Source organism: Mya arenaria, chromosome 17 (assembly GCF_026914265.1).
Source record: "Mya arenaria isolate MELC-2E11 chromosome 17, ASM2691426v1".
Lineage (NCBI taxonomy): Eukaryota > Metazoa > Mollusca > Bivalvia > Myida > Myidae > Mya > Mya arenaria.
In genome coordinates, this window is record NC_069138.1 from 16174088 (window position 1) to 16186890 (window position 12803).

Here is a 12803-nt window from a genome sequence, read left to right on the forward strand (position 1 = left end):
GTTTTCGGTATTAGTGTAGGTTGCAACATTAAGACCTGTTTTAGAAGAGAAAAGAAGGAGCCTAATGATTATATTAAAAAAGCACTTTAAAATTAGTATAAATATAAAGTTACCAATAATGACCTTTTTGGTTCATAAACAGTTATAATCCATCATTGGAACAACACTAATTCTCAGCTTAACAGGTACTGTTTATCAAGGACTCAGATGTTCTGTGTCATGGAAGTCCTTGACAAAATTGAAATAAGTAACCAAATAACAGGCTTTAGATATCTACATGTAGCAAAAGATAACTTACCATGAAATGAAGCTCTGCTGTATCCTCTCACTATGTGTTTAAATTCTCTTTCTTTTTCTGGATCATGAACTTTAATAAGGATATATTTGAACTTTCCATGTTTATCAATGTCCACATCTGCAACCGCTTTAAGTTTCGGATTCTTTAAAGCTCCTGCCGACATTATTTCTGCTTGTGACACTGCCATTTTCCTTAGAGTATACTTTGCTGAAAAGAATTTGAAAGGTTTAACAAATAAACAAATCCAATTGAATAGCAAAATTGTTGGGTAAAATAGTGTTTCAGGATCGCTCAAATGTTCAGTATCCTTTTCATCAATTTCAATTAAGTGTGAGGTACACTCTCAAGAAATCCTTATTCCAGTATGAGATGTCCTTTAATTGTGTCACAGTATCCTTACAACTAAAATAATGTTAGTTTTCCTCGTGCAGTATTAAAACTATGTGTACCATTACTTTAGTGAAATAACACTTTCAATCAAAGTTGTAATTGTAGACAAAAAAATTATTACGAGTGTAGTCGATAAGTGTAAGAGTAACAGTGAACATACACTCCTTGATGGTTCTGTGCGTTTCCAATAACCATATTCTTTTCTTAAGCGCCTATGGTACCCTGATCATAATCCAGGTATATAATTTATTCAAAAGTTTTTGGCAAAAGTAAATAATGTCATAAGATGACCATGTTGCAGTATTAACATGATTGTATATGAACTGTACCTATAAGGACAACTTAAACAAAACATTGCGTATAACTAAATTACCAGCCTGTCTTTGTAAAATGTTGAATTTCTGCAATATCATCAGGGTTTGATAGGAGCTTTGACGGTTACAACACACTTTTTTTCTTTTATCTCCTAGGCAGTGATCTCCCTTGACAGCTAGACGATGAATGAATGAATGAATGAATGAATGGATGGATGGATGGATGGATGGATGGATGGATGGATGAAATGAAATGAAATGAAATGAAATAATGAATGAATGAATGAATGAATGAATGAATGAATGAATGAATGAATGAATGAATGAATGAATAAATAAATAAATAAATAAATAAATAAATAAATAAATAAATTAATAAATAAATAAATAAATGAATAATAATTATTATTATTATTATTATAAGTATATTCTTGACAATGTGGTCTTCAATGGATTCTACACTCGTATAAGTATATATTTCTCATTCAAACAATAACAAACACGACGACATTCAAACACAACTATACTGTATATACAATGTTCAAAATTATGAAAGACAAAAATAAATCACATTTATACGGAAGGCCGTTAGGCATGTGTTTATCTGAAACGCGATACTCGATAGTACGATGATGTTTACAAACGCGAAATCACGAAACTACGATAAAAAAAACGCGATAATACGACAGTACGATGATGATTTTAAGTATCTTCCATGGCCGAGTGTGTAAGATAGGTTCATTCCGACCCGAGCGTAGGGTGTTTTGCGGAAACGAGGTTTACCGAGTTTCCGCAAAACACCCTGCGCGAGGGTCGGGATGAACCTATCTTATACGAGCGGCTATGGTAGATGCTTTTTCTCCCACCTCAGTTAAACAAAATTAAGTAAAAATGTATTTTTTGCTGGAACTCTTTTTTGCTTAGGGAAAATAATTGCGTATGGATATGCGATGGCACGTGACGTGTTGTCATGGATATACGCGCAGTGATCCAGTTAATGTTAATAGTCAAATCGGTCTTTTTAAATAGTTCTAAGGAGAATGAAGCATTATTTCTTGAATGGTGCATGAAAACTGTTTTATGGTGGCAGTTGAAGCGAGAAATAATTAATTAGCGTTCTAAATATTACCATAAGACAATATTTCCTTGATGCTACTGACGACAGTCATCAACAAGGGAGGTAATTACAATGTGCTAAAATGAGTTTCATACGGGCATTTTATCTTCGCCCGTGGGCAAGATAAGAATATCTAGCATGGTTAAATTATTGGATCTTCTTATTATCTGAGGTGGGAGAAAATGCGATCGTGTTTTCACCATCGTACATTCGCGTTATCACCAACCAGGGGCGTAGCTTGGCAAAAATCAATGTGTAGGCCCCGTTGTTCTAGTGGGGTTTATGGGCATGCCCCCCGAAAAATTTTGAAATCCTATATCGCCGCAGCTGTATTTTGGAGCACTTTTTGAAAGAAAAATAAATTTTATAATTTTGCAGTTTTTGTCAAGCTGAAAAGTATATTCCATACTTGTTCTAAAGCAGTTAAAATTTTCAACAAAAAATAAATTAACGAGTATTGAAAAACTCTCCGTACTGTATTCAGAATATATTTATTACATGTATTCATAACCGACCATGTCAATAAAAGTAATCAGACTAAGAGACCGGAACTAGATAGTAATCGTACAAATCAAACACTTTCTGTAGCAAAGGCCGGCTACACTTGCTTCAGAAAAAGTTAAGCTTCCTGCACTTCCTTGAAGCGAATGTATTTATAACATTATTAATGTCGACGTCCATGTCCTTGTGAATATGCAGTAATGCCAACGATGACATCCTGTCTGTGCTCATGGTCGACCGCAAATAGTTCTTGATTCGCTTCATAGCACTAAACGATCGTTCGCATGATGCTGATGTCGGTGGCATTGTCAACAGTACTCCAAGAATGTCATAAATACACGGGTACAAATCTTTGCTCGTCTGTCGGAGCGTATCTTCGAGCCGAGGTGGTCTACTTTCCGCGATATTCCACCGAACTCTCCACCTCGCAACTTCGTTACCGAAAGCTTCAAACGAATGCTGGAGATCTGGAGCATATGCGGCATATATGGACGGAAGCATTTCATCTTGTAGACCTGGCAATCGGTTTGGCAGAAGATACTGTGCCGTGAAGCGGTCTTCATTGCTTAAAATGCGGGTCTCCATTTCCTGTATCAAATGGTCAAGGAATACATTGAACAGTGTTATTCTCCAATAGTCGGAAACTGTATCTACATCCGGGTTAGCGCGGTGATTTTGCCTACCAGCCCTTCTTGGTCTCGACGGGATTATATCAAATTCCGCGGTGCATTTGTAGCTTTTTCATAGAGGGCGCCCCACACTTTTGGGTCGTTTCGCTCATTGTTCATCAGCTGAATGACGACCTTAGCCTCACCAATTGCATGCAATAGATCGTTATCTTCCTTTTGCAATAGGTTTGTTAATGCAACCGTGGAACTAAGCACATGTTCAGCCACTATCAATGCTATAATGAATTCAAAGCAAAGTATCCCTGCTAGATACTGCCCTGCTTTGTTATCTCCGTCGTCATTTAGTGTTTCAAGCGAATGAACTACAACGGGAAATGCGTTCCTGAAAGTCGCCAGGGCATCGGCGCGACTCGACCACCTTGTTTCGCACAAAGTACGCAGTTTCGTTCGCTGCTCCATTTCCTCTTTATTGGTGGCATCTCGAGACAACTCGTCCACGAAAGCTGCTAGTCGTTTCGCAGAGTAATCGAACAGAAAACTTATGTCCTGGACAGTTGACATCATTGTTCGAACACAAGGGATATTGGAGCTGTGAACCAACGCGAGATTCAGGCAATGCGCTTTGCAGTGTGCGTAGTTAGCATGCGGTGATCTTTCACGAACAAGAGCCTGAACTCCTCGATATTTCCCCGACATGTTTGATGCCCCATCGTAACACTGCGCTCGAACTTTTAAGACATCAAGGTCGGCTTCCTGGAGAAATGACATAATATTGGTACAAAGTTCAATTTCTTTGACAGAGGCACACAGAACAAAGCCCAAAAATTCCTCCCTTACTGTACCCTTATTGTCAACAAATCTGACACAGAACGACAACTGTTCTTTAGTTGATTTATCGGTAGCTTCGTCGACAATTATTGCAAAGTATGGACAGTTCCGACAGTCGCTAAGAATCCTTTCCTTGACTTGTTCAGCGCAACTGTCATTAAGTTCGTTTTGGATGTCAGGGGAAGTGTACTTGGCATTATATTGTGCGCTAGCTATGTGCTCCGACAGAATTTCATCATTTTGTGCAAATGCAGTAAGTATTGCGTAGAAATTACTAGTTTCCTCCGTATGCCCTCGTAGTGGTATGTTTTGCTTTGCACAGAGAACTATTATTTCAATTATTTTATGCAAGACATGTCTGTTGTTCTCCACTGTTGTCCTAGCGGAGTCCGACAGTTTCTTGTTAATAGACTCACTTTTTTCCAAACTGTATGTCTTGATAACTTTCAGCTCGAGCGGAAGCATTATTATGACAAGTTTCATTTTCATGACGTTTAACCAACGATGACAAGTTCTTCCAATCAGTCATACCAGATGTTAACGTCTTCTCTCGGCCATCAGTACCTCCAAACAGGCAACAGTTCACATAATATATCGCATCCTTTGACTTAGAATACCACATCCATTTGTTCTCCAATAGCCATTTACCATTCAGTTTTCGTTGTTTGCCTCCAAATGTCATGTAAAGCAAAATATTTCAGTGTTAAACATTTTTGAGATAATTCTAGAAAAATCGTTTCGGACGGACGGATGGACGTACAGACAGACGATAGTAAACAAAAAACACCAACTGGTAACAAAAGTATTATGAGTGGTAAAAATAGTTTTTAAAATTTATATGCTGGATCGAGGAATCGAACTGGGGACGCTTGAATGGTAACAAACATTATACCACTACACCACATTCGATTAGCCAATAATAGTTTTGTTAAACTAGTACATATTAATTTAACGCATTTGTTTCGTAAGTAAAACAATAAACATTTTATTTTTCAAAAATAAATAAGATCAAAGGCAAATTTAAATTAAATTCTGCAATAAAAGCAGATGATACATATTTATTATGAGTCTGTTGAATTATTTTATGTCATACGCTGTTCACATGTCGCAAGGTCAGACGCATTAATTTTAAAAGCTATGAGACAGAAGTGCAGTAGGCACATACCGAAATGGGAATGGGTAGGACAGACAAGACGACCAGGTTTCAGTCAGAAGACGTCGCTTCGTTTTCTCATCAGTGGCACAGAAGCTAGAACCGCCAATATCCGGATATGGAGGGTCTTGGTCGGCCATGTCAAGTTGTTGCAATTTCAAATCAAGCGCTCAAAAAACTTTGATCTGACTTCCTTGGTCGCTTGGAAGTTTCGTTACCACACTACTTCGAACCAGTTATGAAAACCTTCGATTTTTTTAAATAGTGTTATTCAATACGGACTTATTTTCATATTTAATGGGTTCGCTGCAGATCGACACTATACCCCTTACCCCCCGACCCCCCCCCCCCCCCCCCTAACCCTTCAACTTTTTTTTTTTCATTTTTGAGAAAAATGTGTAGGCACGTGCCTACAGTGCCTAAAGGAAGCTACGCCCCTGCCAACGTAATATCGTGATTTCAGCATCGTACTGTCGTGTTTTCATCACCGTACTATCACGTTTTCATCATATTATAACGGTTTAAGAAAAATACACAAAACATCAATTTTTGAACTTCAATATAAAAGTTTGCGATCTATTTTTTTGTCAGCAGTCTTATATAACTGGTATGCATGCATTTTCGCAAAAAATGGCTCGTTTCAAGACAGAAAAATGAAAAAGTAGTCAAAAGGTTTAATCTCTGAGAGTGCAGCTTTAAGATAAGAATAATTTTGTCTAAGGATGCTGATTGCGACGAAAGATCAAAGTGCTTGGTTTTCAACCAATCGACGCTCAGTTTGAATAACCAATGAAAACATCGCTTTGCTCGAGCGCTTTTCGCGGCGTATATAATGCTGGGACCAGGTTTTTGATAATATCCGCACCGCCCGGTTAGCTCAATCGGTAGAGCGTTGGACTCTGAATCGGACAACCCGGGTTCGATTCCCGGGCGGACCAGGTCACTTCTGTTGTGATTGGTTATGAAATCCTTTCTACGACCATTCGCACTGTACCACTGCCCCTGGCATGTACAGAAGTTGTCAGTTCCTTGCAGAGGTGAAGGCACCCAGTACTGGTTCTGCCCAGGATAGGTGTGCGGTGGTTGAACTGTCACTCTGGGACCCTTCAATGTGCTCACGCCGGGACCCGGAGTATAAACTACTAACACCACCACCATTTGATAATATCCGCCTACGGAGCGGGAGGTCGTGGGTTCGAATCCGGGCCGCGTCTTACCGAAAGACGTTAACAGCTGGTACAAGTAGCTCCCTTGCCTGGCGCTCGGCATTTAAAGGGTAGTGCTTGGAAAAGTGGTGTACTCATCACTGGTTCAACCCAGGAAAGTTGTATCCCGTGTATCGGTGCTTTACACTGAGCACGTTAAAGAACCAAGAGGTCTATTCGCAAAGAGCTAGGGTATCGCACCCGGATCTCTTGTATCTCACTCTGTTTCTTCAAGTCTTCCAATGTCTGGATTTGACTGCGAATTGCTGTCACTTTTATCCCATGTCACATATGGCATTTAAACACAATTTAAGTCGTGATGGCGTCACGGCGGGGTCAAGCCATAATGCAGCCATTGGGCGCGGGCAGACCTTGATAAACTCAAATAAACAAACATTTGATAATACCGTCGGTGGCGGATCCGTGGTCTAGTGGTGTGTTACTTGACTATCAATCCTGGTGTCGCAGGTTCGATTCCCCGTCGCATCACTAAAATACTAATCGTTTTCCGGGAGGGACATTCAATTTGGGTCCCGTGTGACAGTGCTATACGTTGATGCATGTTAATGAACCAGGGTAGCTCTAACCGGGGTTACACGTTGTTTGTGCACCATGCTCCAAAAAAACATAAAATGACCAACAATCTTATCGGAGCACTCGCCGAATGGGCAAGGCCTGAGTGCGAGTATAAATAAGCTTACACACCTAATATCGTCATTCAAGATGCAGTTACCATACAGCAAACATCAGGAAATATTTGATATAAATCAACTTGAACTTGAACTTTGTAGTTGCTTTTCTAAAATATTAACTGTCTTTACTGAAAAGCTCAGCTGTGACGTGTTGTATAGTTAATAGCTGACGAGTGGACCGGGTTTTTGTTTAAATATACGATAGTTACACTACACTTCTATGCTCTTTCTGGAAAGCTCAGCTAAACATACTTTATGTACGTATATACCAAGAAAGCTGGTATTTCATAATTGATAAGCGTTTTAATTTTGAAAGTTACAACTCTGTGTTTTTTGCAAGAAAGCCCAGCTTTCTATTTATTGACAGAGATCACTGACATAGCAGTAAGTTTGAAATTCATTGCAAATAAATCGATCATAGACAAGAAGCCACAAGGATAATTATGTATATAAAACTTCTTTTATGATTGTTCGTGATTATTTATTTTGGAGCTCAATCAAAATCATTTGTACACAAATAAAAGGTAAAGTAACCTTGAGGAAAATAATTATATAGTTTAATAATTGCCTTTTATTAAAGTGTTCTGCCATAACTTAAAATAGTGTATAGCCGCTCGGTACACTCCGCACACGTTACACAGACAATCATTCACTTAAGTCATATTTTTGTTATAAGGTGTTTTTAATGCAAAAAAAGATAATGATTCTCCAATAAAAAGCGGTATAGAATTCAAAAGCGGAGATGATCAAAGGAGATAGAATTTAAGTATTGAAAAAAGAAAAATATATTTTAATAATTGTAAGTGCAGTCATTAAAACTGCTGAGCTTTACAAAAATTGTTGAGACGAATGTGGGAAATAAATCTAACATTGAAATATAATAATTCATACATACTTTAAACACTGTCTCTTCATATCGGAGGAAATAAAGACTCTCTCACTCTCTCTCTCTCTCTCTCTCTCTCTCTCGCTCTCGCTCTCTCTCTCTCTCGCTCTCTCTATCTCGCTCTATCTCTCTCTCTCTCTCTCTCTCTCTCTCTCTCTCTCTCTCTCTCGCCCTCTCTCTCTCTCTCTCTCTCTCTCTCTCTCTCTCTCTCTCTCTCTCTCTCTCTCTCTCTCTCTCGCTCTCGCTCTCGCTCTCTCTCTCTCTCTCGCCCTCTCTCTCTCTCTCTCTCTCTCTCTCTCTCTCTCTCTCTCTCTCTCTTAAAGGGAATGGGGACAAATAGTAGTCCAAATCAGTATTCAAACATTAAAATGTGATTAATTTATTAACAATATACCAATGATGTAGATAAAAAATGACAATGCTTGAAGACAAAAATTATATGCCATACAAGTGATCTTAACCTAAAAATAGCTAAATAGGAATTTCTTATAAATCTTACCAAGTTGTTCATGAACATAAATATCATGTGAGGTGTGATGACTTTAGCAGTAGCAGTAGCAGCAGCAACACCATTAGCGGTGGTGGAAGTAATGGTGGTAGTGTGGTTGGTGGTGATTTACTCTTAGTCTATATATGTAAATTATACTCATGGAATTGCTATACTGCAAGTCCATGGCCTCATATATGCCTTCATGTTTGGATAAATCATGGTCTGGCATTAAAGTCAACATGTCCTCGTATATGCCTTCATGTTTGGATAAATCATGGTCTGGCTTTACAGCCAACATGTCCTCGTATATGCCTTCATGTTTGGATAAATCATGGTATTGCTATACTGCCAACACGGCCTCATATATGCCTTCATGTTTGGATAAATCATGGTCTGGCTTTACAGCCAACATGTCCTCGTATATGCCTTCAATTTCGGAGAAATCAAGGACTTGCTTTACTGCCAACATGTCCCTATATATGCTTTCACAGCAATATAATAGGAAACCGTAATATTAAAGACGCACTCCTACTATCAAGATTTACCACAATTAATAATAGTGTTTTAATAGTCCAAAAAGGATGAATAAATGAAATCAATGGTTCTTATGAAGGATACCGAGTTTAATTTGAAAGAAAGGTGCAGAAAACACAGTATTTTTACCATATGAGACTGTAGTAGACCACAGTAAATATTTTAGCATTCACCAATCATTTAATATTTTTGCGCTTTCTGCTATTAATTACACGGCTTCAATCTTGTTTTCAGTAACTAATATTTTCCATAAATGCATTGTTTAGTAAGTAGGTAAAGGTTTATCAGTCAAAATTTATGTTTGTTATACATGTGTATGTATTGATTTTGAATAAGAGTGTCACTTTAACGGGTGGTCTTATGCAAAATCTGAGTGGTATTTGTCAAGCTTTTAAGTTGGAACTATTGGATCATACTGGCTTTAAACAGCATTACTTTCCTGGAATAAAACAAAAACACGTCAATAAACAGCGCTTTAAAGGGACATTTCTCATAGTATAATCTGATAACAAAAGAAAAGTCATTTTAAGTGCAATGCATAGTTATTCTTGAGAAGAATATGTCTCCATACCTTTCCTTAATTGGCCGCGGTTGAAATATGAAATGGGAAAACACACGAATAGAAGAGAGTGACATTGAAAGCCTTTTAATCGAAGTTTATTGTACACTCGGCATATATAAAACATGTGATACGAGGATAACAACAAATACATAAATATACAAAAATCCAACTGTACAAAAAATAAGAACAAACAAACCGATTTCTTTACCCAATACTTTCTGTACCAAAATATAAGAATCTATACAAATAAGGAATATTTATTAGTAATTTGGCTATTGAGTAGGAGGTCATATCGGGCTATATTTTTGTCTCAGTGCCTAATAGGGCCATTTCACCAAGGATTGTTTTAGTCCCGGGAGTACCGCATCCCTTTTTAGTCCTATTTTTGCAAAATAAGTCGGAAACCTGCGTACAATAAAGTGAACTAACCTATACCGTCAGGGTAAGATCTAGCATTAGTCCCCGACAACGTGATCGGCTACTGTTTTTAACAAGTTGGAAAACAGTAGCCGATCAAAAGCCGTCGGCCCTTGGTCGCATTGGTCGCCCGAGGGTCCTCTGAAGGTCCACTTGTCTCGCCCGCCCTCTGGAACCTTCTGGAGCATTCGTTTAGCCCCTGCCGCTCTCTTCAGAGGGTCTTGCGTAGTGTCGTCGGAGTGTAAGCACCCGACCATCACCAGATCGCTCGAGGAACGTCCGTGAATCGTCCCTCGCCGTGGTTCATTGGTCGGGACTCAATCGGCATAAAAAATGGGGACGATTTGAGGCGATTCAGGACGACAATCTGGCCGATCAAAAAAATAAATCATCGGGGATAATCTGGTACAGATCGGGCCGATTGGAATAAAACAATCCTTGGTGAAATGGGGGTATAAAGGATAAGTACACAGCCCTTTACAATAAATGTATCAATACTATTTGATAACGTTTAGTAAATCGTTTTTACAGGCTGTTGCATGACACTGCCCCCATTTTTTTAAAGGCAATGTATACAACATAACACCCTTTTTAGGCAATTTTTCATTTGTACGGTATTCCCTGTATAAGGAATTATTCGACTTAAGGGTTGAACACATACATCTTACAGAGGGATAATGTTAAGCGAATGCTCTCTTAGGGAGCATGTATTAGCTAGGGAGCATGTGTTGACGAAAGATCGGCGGTTCTCTTTGGGAGCATGTATCGAAGAAAGATCTGTGGTTCTCTTTGGGAGCATGTATTGACAAAAGATCTGAGGTTCTCTTTGGGAGCATGTTTTGACGAAAGATCTGAGGTTCTCTACGTAAGCATGTTTTGGCAAGAGATCTATGGATCTCTTTGGGAGAATGTATTGACGAAAGATATGTGGTTCTCTTTGGGAGCATGTATTGACAAAAGATCTGAGGTTCTCTTTGGGAGCATGTTTTGACGAAAGATCTGAGGTTCTCTACGTGAGCATGTTTTGGCAAGAGATCTATAGATCTCTTTGGGAGAATGTATTGACGAAAGATCTGTGTTCTCTTTGGGAGCATGTATTGACGAAAGATATGAGGTTCTCTATGGGAGCATGTATTGACGAAAGATATGAGGTTCTCTTTGGGAGCATGTATTGACGAAAGATATGAGGTTCTCTATGGGAGCATGTATTGACAAAAGATATGTGGTTCTCTTTGGGAGCATGTATTGACGAAAGATCAGTGGTTCTCTTTGAGAGCATGTATTGATGAAAGATCTGTGGTTCTGTTTGGGAGCATGTATTGATGAAAGATATGTGGTTCTGTTTGGGAGCATGTTTTGACGAAAGATCTGTGGTTCTCTTTGGGGGCATGTATTGATGAAAGATCTGTGGTTCTGTTTGGGAGCATGTTTTGACGAAAGATCTGTGGTTCTCTTTGGGAGCATGTATTGAAGAAAGATCTGTGGTTCTGTTTGGGAGCATGTTTTGACGAAAGATCTGTGGTTCTCTTTGGGAGCATGTATTGAAGAAAGATCTGTGGTTCTGTTTGGGAGCATGTTTTGACGAAAGATCTGTGGTTCTCTTTGGGAGCATGTATTGAAGAAAGATCTGTGGTTCTGTTTGGGAGCATGTTTTGACGAAAGATCTGTGGTTCTCTTTTAGAGCATGTATTGAAGAAAGATTTGTGGTTCTCTTTGGGAGCATATATTAAAGAAAGATCTGTGGTTCTCTTTGGGAGCATATATTGAAGAAAGATCTGTGGTTCTCTTTGGGAGCATGTATTGAAGAAAGATATGTGGTTCTCTTTGGGAGCATGTATTGACGAAAGATCAGTGGTTCTCTTTGGGAGCATGTATTGATGAAAGATCTGTGGTTCTCTACGTGAGCATGTATTGACGAAAGATCTGTGGGTCTCTTTGTGAGCATATATTGACGAAAGATCTGTGGTTCTCTTTGTGAGCATATATTGACGAAAGATCTGAAGTTCTGTTTGGGAGAATGTATTGAAGAAAGATCTGTGGTTCTGTTTGGGAGCATGTTTTGACGAAAGATCTGTGGTACTCTTTGGAAGCATGTATTGATGAAAGATCTGTGGTTCTCTACGTGAGCATGTATTGACGAAAGATCAGTGGTTCTGTTTGGGAGCATGTATTGACGAAAGATCTGTGGTTCTCTTTGAGATTATGCATTGACGAAATATATGTGGTTCTCTACGGTAGCATGTATTGACGAAAAATCTGAGGTTCTCTTTGGGAGCATGTATTGACGAAAGATCTGTGGTTCTCTTTGTGAGCATATATTGACGAAAGATCTGTGGTTCTCTTTGTGAGCATATATTGACGAAAAATCTGTGGTTCTCTTTGTGAGCATATATTGACGAAAGATCTGAAGTTCTGTTTGGGAAAATGTATTGAAGAAAGATATGAGGTTCTGTTTTAGAGAATGTATTGACGAAAGATCTGTGGTTCTGTGTGGGAAAATGTCTTCAGGAAGGATCTGTGGCCAATAACATTCTTGTCAATTAACATTGGAAAGTTTGAAAAATAAATTTTAGAGTTAAAATATTTGATCATTTAAAAAGAATAACTCATATTTTATTATGGAAAGCACGTTGCCCCTTTAAGTCGTCTGCTTTGACATGCTATCGATTTTAAATAATCGTTTTGCAATTTTGTAAATATTCAGAAACGACGCATTGCAATCCAAACATTTACAAATACGACTTCGAGACGAGGAGACAAATTGATTATGGAGAAAAACGAACATAA

At 38.6% G+C, this 12803-nt stretch overlaps 2 protein-coding genes across 3 annotated transcripts in view; both read right to left on the minus strand.

Moving 5' to 3' along the window:
* LOC128224098 (14 kDa phosphohistidine phosphatase-like) overlaps window positions 1-1137 on the minus strand; it is a 76417-nt gene extending 75280 nt beyond the window's left edge. The window contains exons 1-2 of one of the 2 annotated variants that reach the window (XM_052933758.1): window positions 1062-1137; window positions 299-505 (exon numbers count right to left, since the gene is read on the minus strand). In XM_052933758.1, the coding sequence (XP_052789718.1) occupies window positions 299-505; window positions 1062-1101 (247 nt within the window). In that variant the 5' untranslated portion in view covers window positions 1102-1137. Of the gene's footprint in view, window positions 1-298; window positions 506-809; window positions 879-1061 lie in introns of those variants that run through there. The other variant, XM_052933759.1, reaches the window with a different exon arrangement.
* Window positions 1138-3327: 2190 nt separating this feature from the next.
* On the minus strand, window positions 3328-4542 carry LOC128223228 (52 kDa repressor of the inhibitor of the protein kinase-like). Its single transcript, XM_052932518.1, has one exon. The coding sequence runs from the start codon at window positions 4540-4542 to the stop codon at window positions 3328-3330; it is 1215 nt and encodes a 404-aa protein (XP_052788478.1).
* Between the last annotated feature and the right edge of the window lie 8261 nt (window positions 4543-12803).

Bases quoted from the DNA above. Each gene is read 5' to 3' on its own strand.
- LOC128223228 (XM_052932518.1), bottom strand. From the start codon at position 4,542: ATGCTTCCGCTCGAGCTGAAAGTTATCAAGACATACAGTTTGGAAAAA.